Source organism: Hibiscus syriacus, unplaced genomic scaffold (assembly GCF_006381635.1).
Source record: "Hibiscus syriacus cultivar Baekdansim isolate YM2019G1 unplaced genomic scaffold, ASM638163v2 tig00016563_pilon, whole genome shotgun sequence".
NCBI lineage: Eukaryota > Viridiplantae > Streptophyta > Magnoliopsida > Malvales > Malvaceae > Hibiscus > Hibiscus syriacus.
This window is the reverse complement of record NW_024062387.1, coordinates 923,757-936,692: the sequence shown is the minus strand read 5'-3', so window position 1 is coordinate 936,692 and position 12,936 is coordinate 923,757. Positions and strand designations below refer to the sequence as shown.

The following is a 12,936-nucleotide window of genomic DNA, read 5'->3' as shown; positions in this document are numbered from 1 at the left end:
TTTCAATTTTTTTTTGAAGAAACACTATACTGCCTGCTTATATAAATGCAATGCACACAGTGACAGACACAAGAGTAGAACAAAGGCCAAAGAGAAGAGAGGGTTTATTTTAAGGGTAAAGTATAAATGCAAGAAGGGCTTCTCGGAGATGAAAGGGCGTGGAGTAACCAAGGAGTAGAGAGAGTTATCGAAAGTAAGTGTAATGTCAGGAAAAACTAATGAGAGATAACAGTAAAAATCTTACGAACTAAAAATTTGATAATTGTGTTACAAATTTAAAAGATTGAGTGACCAAAATACAAACACTTTAAAAGTTTAGAGATTATTTATATGATTTATCCTTTAATTTTTTATGTTTAAATATTTTCAAATGATTACAAGATAATATATGTTTAAAACTTTTTTAACTTATTGACAATACACATACCCACATCTACAAAAACCCAAGATCTTTAGTGAGAACAAAATGATGTTGAAAGTTATTCTAATATCATGCATTAAAATTATATAATGATTTTAACGTTCTTAAATCTATGCATACTTCTTTGATTCTCAAAATTGGCAATTCAAAACTACTACAGAAAATCGAAAAGATAATCCTCAATGTATAAAATATAAAACACCTAAATTGTTCATTTAACCATATTTGACACAAATAGCTGAAAAAATGGTATAAGAGCAGAAAGAGCAAAATGGGTGCCATATTTTCACTCTATATTTGATGAACAAGAAGTGAAGTTCGGAAGCCTCGGAGTAGCTCATAAATCACAATGGTAATACTCTTACCACAAATAAAATAAACGAATCTGCCTAACAACCCTCCTTTCAAACGATATAGTAATAGGGTTGGTTCGCTTCTGAATAGTAGTAATACACATTTTACATACATGAACGGCAGCTAGAGTCGAAAGTCACACTATTCACTTGGTTTTCTTCTCCCTCGTGGAAGACACACCCGTGTTCTCGTAATATAGACCCGGGTCGCATTAATGGTGAATCTTCTATGATCATTTTCCAGCCAATCAAGATTCGGAGGCTGAACTCGGGACTATGGCTTTATCAGAGGACTGAGCCCTTCACCTTCCCAACCAAGCTTAAGCATCTGATCCACCACTTTCAAGCTCAACTACATATAGCAAGGACATAATAAGATTAAGAGTTCAAACATTCAATAAAACAACATAAGAATAATTCCAGTACAGTTTAATCCAAGGATAACACTTTAGGTTAAGATGATATTCCTTCATAATTTCAGATTTTATAACATCCATAAGTCGGAAAGGTTTTAAGGGTCTCATTGCTTGAATAAATTTGAGGAAGTTGGCAGGTATTTGAAGGTTTGAACCTCAGGACAGGAGGGGTTAATAGAAGATTACGTACAACCTGGAGGATTATAGAATGACTTAGATTTTTTATTTTTAAGTACCTGCTGTAGCAGCTCACTGCTTTATTGGATGAACATACAGCACATTTATCCAAAAGCACGGATTGTTATATATTTCTAAATAATTTATGGCAAACATTAAGCAATGTCAAGATAGAAGAACAAATAATTATTTATTACTAAAGGATCGGTGGAGAATCGCGAAATGAAGGAAAGAAAAACGTGTAACTTACGGCTGGGTCTGTGAAAATTATCAACCGCTTGTCTGCGGTTGAGACTAGAAGATTAGTGTTATCCTCGTTCAAAGCAAGAGCTGTGATGTCCTGTCCTTCTCCTAGCTCCAACACATGGAACACCTGTAAATGAAAGGTTTAGCTAGGGCACCTTTGTACAGGTGTCACATAGGAAAAATATTTAATGCTAAGCAGAGGTGACAAGCACTGCCACATTCATTATGTCCCGGAGGTATAGATGGGGTATAATAGGCATCTGTTTAACAATCTTCATTTACCTTTAGTGTATGCAGATTCAGAAGGCAAATTGAAGGAGATGGAATATCTAATCTGTTGCTTTTGTTTGTGTCTTCCGACTCAATATCAAAATTATCAGCCACGGGTTTCTTCAAACCCGAGTCCTGGTTGTTATTGTACCCTCCATTGTTGCCCAAAGTTGAGTTCATTCCAATTAAAGCGCTCCTACCATCCACAGAAATTTCCATGCAACTAACACCACCCAAAGAAGGAAGTTGTGCTCTTGCAACCAGAACACCGTTGACGGTGAATGTGCTGAGAGTGAGTTGAGATTGATTCCATGTCAAGACGATTCCCTCAGATGAAAGGCAGACAGAATCAGCTTCTACACCAGCAAAACGTCTCATCAAGCGACCCCTTTTTACAGAATGCAACAGAACATCCGATGAACGGCTACATGAAACAGCAACACCCAGATCCGAACTGACGCAGCAACAAAGAATTTCACTTTGATGACCCCGAAGGACATGTACGGGACCTTCTATTCGATGCCTTCTGTTTTTGTCTGCCAAGGTGTTCGCTAAAGTACCACTACTATTTGAGGTTGGCATGCTAGTGCCAGCAATTGGCTCTGATGTGCTGCTTGAGCGGGAGGAAAATGCCCTATGTATCCTCCAAAGTATTACAGTAGTGTCCCAGGATCCTGTCACAAGATAGTTACTATCTGGGGATAGAGCAAGGCAGGTGACAGAAGCACAGTGCCCAAAAGCCGTTTCTATCGTTTTCGCTCCATCAGATGACAAAAGCTTGATACTATTATCGGCATGTCCACCTAGTTAAAATCCAGAACGTACATAAGGAGAACAACACGAGAAATGCATATACTCATGCCAGCTGGATTCAAAAGCACACAACAGTCATTTATGACCAGATGATCGAGTTTCAAAAGTCACCAAGTGCTACAAAACTATAAGAAAATGGTTCGAGCAGCCAAGCAAAATCAAAATCCTTCGAATATATATTTTTTTTGATAAAAGTTGGAGGTCTCGTTAAAAACTCCCTTCGTATTCGTCCACATACTAAGAAGTTACATACTAAGAAGTATGTTAACGAACATTGGAAGGAAGAAAAGAGTACCTCATAGTTTATTAATAATAATATCGAATACATATGGAAACACGGAATATCCTCATATGGAGAAAATTACAACAAACCAGAAACACCTAAAACTCCCACATCGTCAACCAGAAAACCCAATCGACGATCACCCTGTTTCTAAATTACACCTCCAGCAAAAGGAAAAAAAAACTACACAAAAGAACATAACACAAAAGAAAACCAACACCTGCAACCATTTAAACTAAATTACAACTCCTTCAAATATATTTCATTACACCATTCCCCTAGACTAGATATTAATGAAAATATTCAGAAGTGATTATATCATTCCTTTTGGGCAACTTCACCCTAAATATTTACATATTGAACAGCAGCAGCCGATCTCACAAAAATTCACAATATTAGACTGAAAATTTAATCATCATCATAAAACAAAGTTGTCGTGCAGTATTCTATTGCAATGAAATCTAAAAATTAAGACTTAATATTAACGAGTCAGTGTAGGTTTGCAAATCCCTTCATTTACCCAAGAACGAACAAAGAGTTGTTAAGAGACATTTATATGCACATTTTTAACAACAATCCTAGTAAACAGGTTAACCAGAAAAATGTAAACAGGGAAAGTTCAATTCAAGCATATAAAAGTACCCTACATCAGAGTTCTGACAGAGATGACTTTATGAAGCATCTTTCCAAGTAATGACTACTAGGACCAAAGAAAGGATCCTTATGTGATACAGAACTAGCAAAAGAGAACTTATAGCAAATTCTAGGCAAGCATCACAAAGAAAGATTTCTGTTTTAGGGCTCATAAGGGAAAAAGGTATTTACTATAAAAAAAACTTATTTAAGTCGGGCAAAATAATATTACGAATAGGTTACCACTTACCAGTGATAATTTCTTTATCACATGTGATGGAAACAATAGATGAACTTCTGATACCAGATGAAGCAAACGCTAGTGCCTGAGGAAACTGCCACTCATCAGAACCAGAGCCTCCTGACCCTTTGAACATTCTTCTAAGAGCTCCACCAGCAGAGCTTGTTGTTGGCTTTCCATGTTGAAATAGAAATGGAGCTCCCTGACCATCGGGAGTGTTAGGCTGCCACTTGTGCTGTGCAATATGAGCTGCTGGTGCTTCTGTGTTAACGATTAAGACAGCATCTGAAGATGCATGAATAGCAGCTGCAGGCAAATTGCAGCGTTCAGGGCTTGGGACCGCATATGGTTTGACTTCACTTGGGTTCCGAAAGATTGTCTGACATTAAATGTTAATTAGAATCAGTTTTAACATTCACATAAACGTTTGACATTAAAGAAAGGATCTCTAATTAGATAGCATGAAAAGTAGTTGCACATAATATTGCATGCTAAAACAGAATGGATGAATTGAAAATGGAATTGCTACCTGCAAACGAAGAACCTCTGAAAGTGGCATCTTCTTCATGTGAGGAACAGTAAGAAGTTGAGATGGAGTTTGTCCAAAATAAGCAATCTGGTCTTGAGTAGCACGCTGTTGTACCTTTTATTAACATGCACACATAAGATAATTCAGGAACAATTTCCAAATAGAGTACACATTAGGGGGAAAAATAACAAATTGAACTCACTGGATCAAAGATCTTATCAATATCAACAGTCCCTTCATATGTAATGTAAAAGAACATGTTATTGGCGGATATAGCTTCCTTGCCTCGTTGCTTATACCTGACCAATTATTAAGAATATCATAGTGAAGATTACAGAAGAAAAGGAAATCTACTTAGGGAAGGAAAGGAAGTAAAGAAAACAAACCCAAATACGAGGTCAATCCATTCATGCAAATGTGCAGATACATGATCACTCTCAAGAGCCATTCGATGTTTATGAATGAAATCAACTGAGCTTTGAGCCCATGGTGGGAGTTTTACACAATCTGAATGTTGAAAAATAAAATCAGAACTTCTTAAGATAATGAAAAGAAGGCATTCAGGTACATACCTAGCTTTTCCCCTAACTGTGTTGTTCCAAAGTCGATTGAATTCTCATTGGTTAGCATCTCAGGAAGGTAAAACAGCTCAGGAACCTAACATTAAAATCAATAAATACAACGGAATGACAAAAATTCAGATAACCTATTGAAGATTTCAAAAGCAACCAAAGCAGATCGTCGAGATGGAGATAAGCACAATAACAGTGTTTAAGATAAAATTGTTCAACATTCTTTCCATAAAAGAAGTTTAATGCCCTCATTCCAAAGATAAAAGAAAAACACGAACCAATTCCTTCACATCACTCATGTCCTCAAGAACTCCATTCCATGTAGCACCAACATCAAAAAACATCCGGTCTGCATGGTCAAATTTTTCACCTTGCAGCTGAATTGAAAGTGTTGAAAATGGCTCAACTCTAACAAGATAATATAATACCTGCAAGAAAATACCAGATACAACACAGAGGTATAGTAAAGAACTTGGATTTACGGGTCAAAGTACAATAGCAAATTTTCCTTTATTCACTAATTGCCATAAAAAAGATTTTTATTGAAAACAACGAAAGAATGCGATTAAAAATAGATCACAAGAAATAAGAGGCAAGGAGATCCATCCGGCTATCACTTATTTGAATGGTCCTTGCAAATAATTCCGAGATACACCCACACAGATGTTAGACTCAATAGTAAACATACAGTTCCAGCACTCGAATAATGTGATCCATAATGAAACTTGGGGATGACTGGGTCATCGAAGCTGGCATATCTCTCTTGAAATTTCTTCAACCGTTCTAGATTCAATGCTCCGACAGGCTGCAAGTACGTGAAGTTATAATGATAGAAAAGGGTAGTGTAGATATAAAGTTGCAGAATAATTAAATCCAGCTACCTTCGAAAGATCTCGGAAAGCATTAGGATCAGAAAGATCTAGACTCTTTGAACTGTAGTCGGAAAGAATCCATGGGAATACGGGATACTGTAAGTAATAAAAAAAAAGGAAAGACGGACACAGAAAATGTAGCTTAGTGTCACAACCACAAAAACAATGAGGGATTACATCAAAATGCAGATTCGGAAACAACCTCACCTGAGTTATGTCATTATAACTACGTCCAGCCAATGTATTTAGATGCATTAAATATTCAAAATTGCTGATCTGCAGGGAATTGCAACTTATTCAGTGGTTAAACTGCTTATTTATGACATGAATTACACATGTATAGTATAACGTATACCTCCCATCTAGCCCAGCGCTCCATTAACTGAGTTCTTTTCAGGAGTTGTTCAGGTCTCTACAAAAGAAATAATCTGTAAATTACGCAACATGAAGAGAAATTGAATCGTTGTAGCAGCAGCTGAATATACACCCTTAGATACCTTGAAATGAACAAAAATTTGAAGGCATAAAATATCAGTAAATTTCCACTCTTCAGAATTTAAATAAACGATATTCACTAGGTATGGTATATATATGTGCACACACGTTGGGCCTTTCTAAATAAAAAAAAATTCCAAGCAAAGTGCAAACCTGAGTTGCAAGATAAATGTTGTTTAAATGAGGAGGCCGTGCTTGAACAATAGCTCGATAAGCATTTCTTCTGCCCTCAGAACTCTGGACCATTTTTAAAAAAGAACAGAACAAAGGGAAAGCCAAAGATTAAGTACATACTACGTCAACAACCATTAAAAGCATACCTTTTTTAACACAGTAAAAAAATTTGAAGGTGAATCAAATAGGAAAATACCCCAAAGTCAAAGAAGAAGTTAGAACGATCGACCATAAACAGCTCCAGAGCACTCCTTCTTAGGAGATATCTATTGCAAAGATAAAACCAGCAAAATGAGATGCATAGCAGATGCTAAAGCAAAAGCAAATTTGAGAGATGAGGACATAAAACACTACAAATTCAACAAGGATATTTTAAAATGCTACACATTCAGCAACAAGGAAATAATGTTATGCATTACTGTGCACAGTGTAACATCAAATATCTCTTAATATTAATCAGCAGTAAGAACACGAAGTGAAGACCCGAAATTCATTGTATAATTAATAGATTCTACAGTCAATCAACATTCTCATGGTCACTATATATCCAGCTGTTGCAGTACGGTGGGAGATATTCACATTAACATGTTTAGAATTGAGGAATTTTTAGAAATTTTCTGAATGTTAACAGGCACAAAAAGAAGCAGAAATTAAAGTCATTTCACAAAAACCCTAAAATGCCATCTCTTCTCATTCCATGTTCTGCAGGCAAATTTGTTTACAAATATGTGCTTGCATGATTGTTAATATGAAATCAAGGATGGTTCCCAATACCTACACATACTTTGTCCGACAGTAACGATCCTTGCAAACTAATTAGCATGTCAAATAACAAAACTTGTAGCTTGCAACTCAAAGCCAATAACTATAACGGGTATGCTTAAATCTTATAAAGCAAGCATGAACGAATATAGAATAAAGACTAACAATAACATGATTCCTCACTATAACTTCACACCTTCGGCTATACATTTGATGAAGTGATGTCATCAACCAACTACGGTCTTTTTCATCATTTTTCACATCAGCGTTGTCTTTTGAACCATCCATTGATATGGTGCGATCAATTTTATCAACAACAAAATTTATTTTCTTTGTGGTTACCTGGAAAAAAAGGGGTCATGAATCTTCTTTTCTTGTATGGGTTAACATGAAAATATAAGAAAAAGTTGCAATAAATTCACAGTTATGGTTTCCATTCGTGTTATAGAACATGTACAAAGAATCTCTTTTACTTTTTTTTATAGGAATAGGAGGTCTCATTAAAAACCTCCCTCTTAGTGGTTCTTTGCCCTAAGGTAAGAGCCAACTAGCGGAAGGAGGAAAAGAGTATCTCAATTTATTAATGTTAGCCGAATTACATAAGACTTAAATACACTTTTACAAACAACATAAGACTTCACACACTCCTATAGCAACCTATCTGTAAAACAATCCCCAACTGAAAACAGAATGCAAAATCGCCCCCTATACACACTGGTAGATTCATCAAATTAACATAATTCACCAAATCCTCAAAAAATTTCTCCTTTTTAGATTCAATAACAGATCCATAGACATTAATAAAGACAAACTCCTTTTGGCCATTCATAAAATTCCCCACTAATGCAATAAACCTATTGTGAACATGCTGAGTAGTGACTTTGAACACATTTTCACTCCACATACTAATCAATCCACCCTTAGACCCCTCTGCAGGAGACACCATCACTCCCTTTAGCAAATTTCCCCCAATCCTCTTTATAATCGACACATGACAATGATCAAGTTTAGATTCTTGAATAAAAATCAGAACCGGTTTGATCTTCTTTACTTGCCTCGCAACTGCTACAGATTTTTCCCTCCTTCCTAAACCTCTAATATTCCACGTAAGAATACTTAACTTATGCATATAAAGACTTCAATCCCAAACACCAAAACCATACCCTGCTGACCAGCATCACACCCTTCCCTTCCTACCTCCAAACCATTCTCAAGATTTACAATTTTTTCAATAAAAGCCTTCTTCCCTTCCTTGAAAGAAATACCTAACATCTGACAAACTTCCCATGTGGCCATTGCTTCCTCCAACAACTTCGAGAATTGAGATGAAGAAATAGTAGAATTATCGACCATTTCCAAAGCTTCACTGATTAAAACTCTTCTCTTCCTTTTATTTTTTCCTATCCCTGAAGCAGCATAAGAAGTTGTTGTCATACTCTCTGAATGATTACTACAAATTAATGGAACCATAGGTGTATTCTGAACATCTATTGAACAATTGATCTCCTTTTCCTGTCCAATTCCCCTATTTTCTGAAGAACTCTGCTGAAAATTTCTACATTCTTTAAACTTCTGTACTTGAGTCGGACTAACCTTTGAACAAAATAATTCAACTTCATAATTCGCACATACCTAGATTCGTCTATTTCTTGACCTTCTGTAGACTCTAGCAAAACGACCTCTTTCTCTCCTTCCACCTGGTGCACTTCTAATTGATAGACATGCAGAAACAGGATATCCCATTTTCCAGCATTTGGAGCTCTTCACAATTCCTTCACTATTTTCCTCCTGCAAAACACTTCCTTCTGCTTTTTTACCACGAACATTAACATCATCTCCTAAAATTCCCTCATTTTCCTCTTCTATAATATTGCAACTATCATCCTCCATTAATTCATAAAGAGACTGGAACTTATTATGCTTATCCAGCCCATCCCACTTTATTTTAACAGCATGCCCAGCAGGATTTAATTTCTTGACTGGTGAATATGATTCCCAGTTAGAATCAGATTGAGCTGAATGTATCTAATCCACTTCCTTTCGCAGCCCAAGGCCCGCATAATCTTTATAGAGATTAGACTCAAGTTCAAATTCAAAATGATCTGACAACCCATTAATTATAGGTTTCGTGTGGGACTTCTGTTTCAGAGTTTGTTCCCCGCCTCCTTCATTCCTCCCACTTTCTTATCCTTACTGTAGTCACGTGTCCACCTTTAACCATACTTCCTCTACTGACTTCTCCCACTTGTCTTCTTCCTTCTCTGAACTAACTCCTTCATCCTCCTTCGAATAATCTGCACTGCATCCATCGTCTGAAAACTTCTGCATCTCTTCTCCGAATGCAGCTTGGAATTTATTACACTTCGGTCCCAAATTAATTTTGACGTTAAAAGATCTTCTATATGGCCCTACATTAATAAATTCGGGTACATCAAAAGGGCTTGCTACCCTTAACAATAATCTCGCTGATGTTAGATCATCTCTATTCTTTGTCTCCTCCAGGATACTAACGAACTCTCCCCAACTACCTGCTAGTTTCTCCAGAAAAGGTACCGTCCAGCTAAGAAGTGGTAACCCAACCAACTCTACCAAACAATACGCCAATGGAACTCCTTCCTCCAGGATACTAACGAACTCTCCCCAACTACCTGCTAGTTTCTCCAGAAAAGGTACCGTCCAGCTAAGAAGTGGTAACCCAACCAACTCTACCAACAATATTGATAACCCTGTTAAAGATTTTTTCACCCAGCTTGAATCATCTTTAGGAATGTGCATTGATAACCCTGTTAAAGATTTTTTCACCCAGCTTGAATCATCTTTAGGAATGTGCATTTCCCATACGTTCCTTAATCCATTTGCTTTCAAATTTTGACCTTCCTTATTTCCCACTCTTTCATGCTCCATTCTCCTTCTATTATCCACGTTCAACACCTCCTTATACGTTCTTCCATCCCTCAGACTTCTCGGTTTCTCCAGTACCTCCTGCTGCCTACCTTTCTCCCCTCTAACTTGCTTGTTACCTTCCACCTGGAACTTTATGTCATATGTTTCTCTTTCTCCTTCTTTTCTTTGCAACCCCCACTGAGACTCTCTTGCCATCAATCAGCGTTCCATTAACATTTTGTATCGCTCTTCTGCAACCTTCCTCCATCGCATATTGCACAAAGGCGAACGTTAGTGACTTATAATTTGGTTTCACCATAAAACTTGGAATAAACCCTTAAAACTTGACCATAATGATTGAAAATCTCTCTTAACTCTCTTCTAGTAACTCTCTTGCTAAGATTGTCTACAAAGACAGTCCATTCCTCATCGGAAGATGAACAGCCTGTCACAACCTCTCTCTTTCTCTCTCTGCCTTTCTCACTCATTGCGTCAAATGAATCCAAAAAATCTCTTTTACACTAAACTAATATATAAAACTAGCAGGGGAAATCAATCAGGATTATAAGTCATATAGAAATCCTTTTGTTCACATTTCATAATCTGAAAAGAAAGTAAGAATTATAAGATATGCCCAATACTGTGCTCACGGTCAGATACCTAATTCTGGATGCAACAAATGTAAAGTCCTCATAGGTTGTGTAACAAAGGTAGGAGAGTTTTCTTTTCTTTTTCTTTTTTTTTTGGGGGGGGGGGTTGGGGGGAGAGAGGAGAAGAAAGTAAAACTAGCAATTCAAACAAGGGTTGTGCCAGTTCACCCAAAAGCATTATAGAAAGAGTTTCCTCGAATTCTATGGTGGAGTCGATCGATTCCTGATAGATCACTCCACTTTTTTGTCATACAAATAATCATTTTATAGAAAAGTTGGCAACTAAACATCATAGCTCATCAAGTATTCAAGTTTTAGAATTAGCTTTTGCAACTCATGTAGACTCCTTTTAAAGACGATCAAATCTCATCCACCAAAAAAGATAGCATGTGATCTTCATTTAAAGCCATTTAACAATTATATTCCATTTAAGTTAACATGCTTTTTTTCGCTTGGACATTTTGCAAAGAGAGAATTCTGATATGGAAAAAAAAGTCATGAGAGAGAGTGTCAGAGAGAGAGTGGGTGAGAGAGAGAGGGTCATTGCTGGTCAGCCCTCCGGTGAGGATTGGACGGTTTTTGTGGACAATCTGAGTAAAAGGGTAACATGGAGAACAATAAAGGAAATATTTCAACAGCAGGGAAGTGTTTTTCGTGTCTTTATTCCGTGCAGTTCTAACAAGCCGAATTATAGAAACCATACTTTTGCTTTCGTTCAGTTTGCAAAGGAGGAAGGGTTGAAGAAGGCAATAGCAAATGTCAATGGGTATATGGTTAGATGGTAAGAAAATCTCGGTAGGAGTAGCTAAGTATCAGAAGCAGAAACTTAGGCAAGTTGTTAGGAGCAATGTCAGAAGGGATGAAGACAGTTTGATTAAGGGAGGGTATCGGAGTAGAAGAGTTGGACCTGAGTATTTCAGTCGGTTGAGAGACGAGAGATCGTATAAGGATGCGGTAGTATCTTTTGATGGGCAGAATGAAGGTCTGGCGTGTAAAGAGATTCGGGAGGGTCTTACAGGCAAGAAAGCATGGTTGAGAAATTTGTGGGAGATGCATATTCCAACAGATGAATATGACTGGGTGAAAAGATCATTAACTAGTATTATCAAATCCCATTTAGATCTGGAAATAGTAGTGAAGGGGCTGGCTAGCGACGGGATCAAGGTCAAGGGAGCTAAATGGGGTTATGCATGGAATTCGTGTATCTTAACTTTTGGTTCGATGGAAGAGTTCGAGGAGGTGTGGTCGAGCAGACGAGAGGAAGTGGCCTTCTGGTTTGATTGGCTGGATCCACTTATGAGTGGAGGTATCCCAATGGCATTTTGTTCGGTGGAACTGATTGGAATGCCCTTGCTATGCTGGAACGCTTCTTTTATGGAAAAGATGGTATCAAGATGGGGGAAGCTGGTGTGTATTCACGAGTCGACGGCCAAAAGAGAAGATTTGGCGGTGGCTCGGGTTTTGCTGAGGGTGGCCAGTCCTTTTGACATCCAGGAAACTGTTACATTGGGTTCATATGGGAGATCCTTTAAGGTAAAAATTAATGTGGGTTCGGGCTATACAAAACTGGAAAGCTCGTCAGTAGTAAACTTTACGGTGGCCGGAGATGGTGAATCCAGAGATGAAGCTTCATCGAAGGAGAAAGAATAAAGTTTTTCTAATGGGGTAGGTAGTCAAAAATTGTGTGCTGAGGACTATAGGGACACAGTAGACAGGTGGTTGGTAGGGGGAAAACTGCACAACAATGGCAGGCGATAAAGGAAGTCAGCATTTAATGTTGCAGGATGGAGAAGGTCAAACTAGGGGTTTAAGGATGTCAGATTTTTCAGAAGAAGATTTGAATTTTAAAGGGGATTATCGGGGCCTTGGTTTAAGGAATGCTCCTCTAAATGATAGTGATAAAGCCCAGTTAGAGGATGAGTGAGCCCAACTCAAACAACTCTAGATTTTATCCTTCTGGGCCAGTTATAAATTTAACTAATTTGGGTTATGGTAACCATAAGGAGTTCTGGGTGGAAGTTTTGGGAGAACAGCATCAATCTGGTTCGATTGAACATTTTATGCAGAACGAGGTTTCTGTTACGCCAGAATTAATTTCACTTCCCATTAATGGTGAGGCTAAGGACAATAGGACTTCAAAAAACTC

The 12,936-nt window shown here is 37.5% G+C and overlaps 1 protein-coding gene across 1 annotated transcript in view; it reads right to left on the bottom strand.

The window, feature by feature from the left end:
- Positions 1-674: 674 nt before the first annotated feature.
- LOC120208449 (BEACH domain-containing protein C2-like) overlaps positions 675-12,936 on the bottom strand; it is a 35,723-nt gene continuing 23,461 nt past the window's right edge. Inside the window, exons 17-32 of the mRNA XM_039207732.1 lie at positions 7,454-7,599; positions 6,692-6,761; positions 6,475-6,558; positions 6,182-6,238; positions 6,034-6,102; positions 5,836-5,922; positions 5,643-5,759; positions 5,233-5,382; positions 4,955-5,039; positions 4,769-4,889; positions 4,585-4,681; positions 4,383-4,496; positions 3,863-4,232; positions 1,896-2,686; positions 1,618-1,740; positions 675-1,126 (exon numbers count right to left, since the gene is read on the bottom strand). Coding sequence (XP_039063663.1) covers positions 1,049-1,126; positions 1,618-1,740; positions 1,896-2,686; positions 3,863-4,232; positions 4,383-4,496; positions 4,585-4,681; positions 4,769-4,889; positions 4,955-5,039; positions 5,233-5,382; positions 5,643-5,759; positions 5,836-5,922; positions 6,034-6,102; positions 6,182-6,238; positions 6,475-6,558; positions 6,692-6,761; positions 7,454-7,599 — 2,559 coding nt within the window. The 3' untranslated portion in view covers positions 675-1,048. The remainder of the gene's footprint in view (positions 1,127-1,617; positions 1,741-1,895; positions 2,687-3,862; positions 4,233-4,382; positions 4,497-4,584; positions 4,682-4,768; positions 4,890-4,954; positions 5,040-5,232; positions 5,383-5,642; positions 5,760-5,835; positions 5,923-6,033; positions 6,103-6,181; positions 6,239-6,474; positions 6,559-6,691; positions 6,762-7,453; positions 7,600-12,936) is intronic.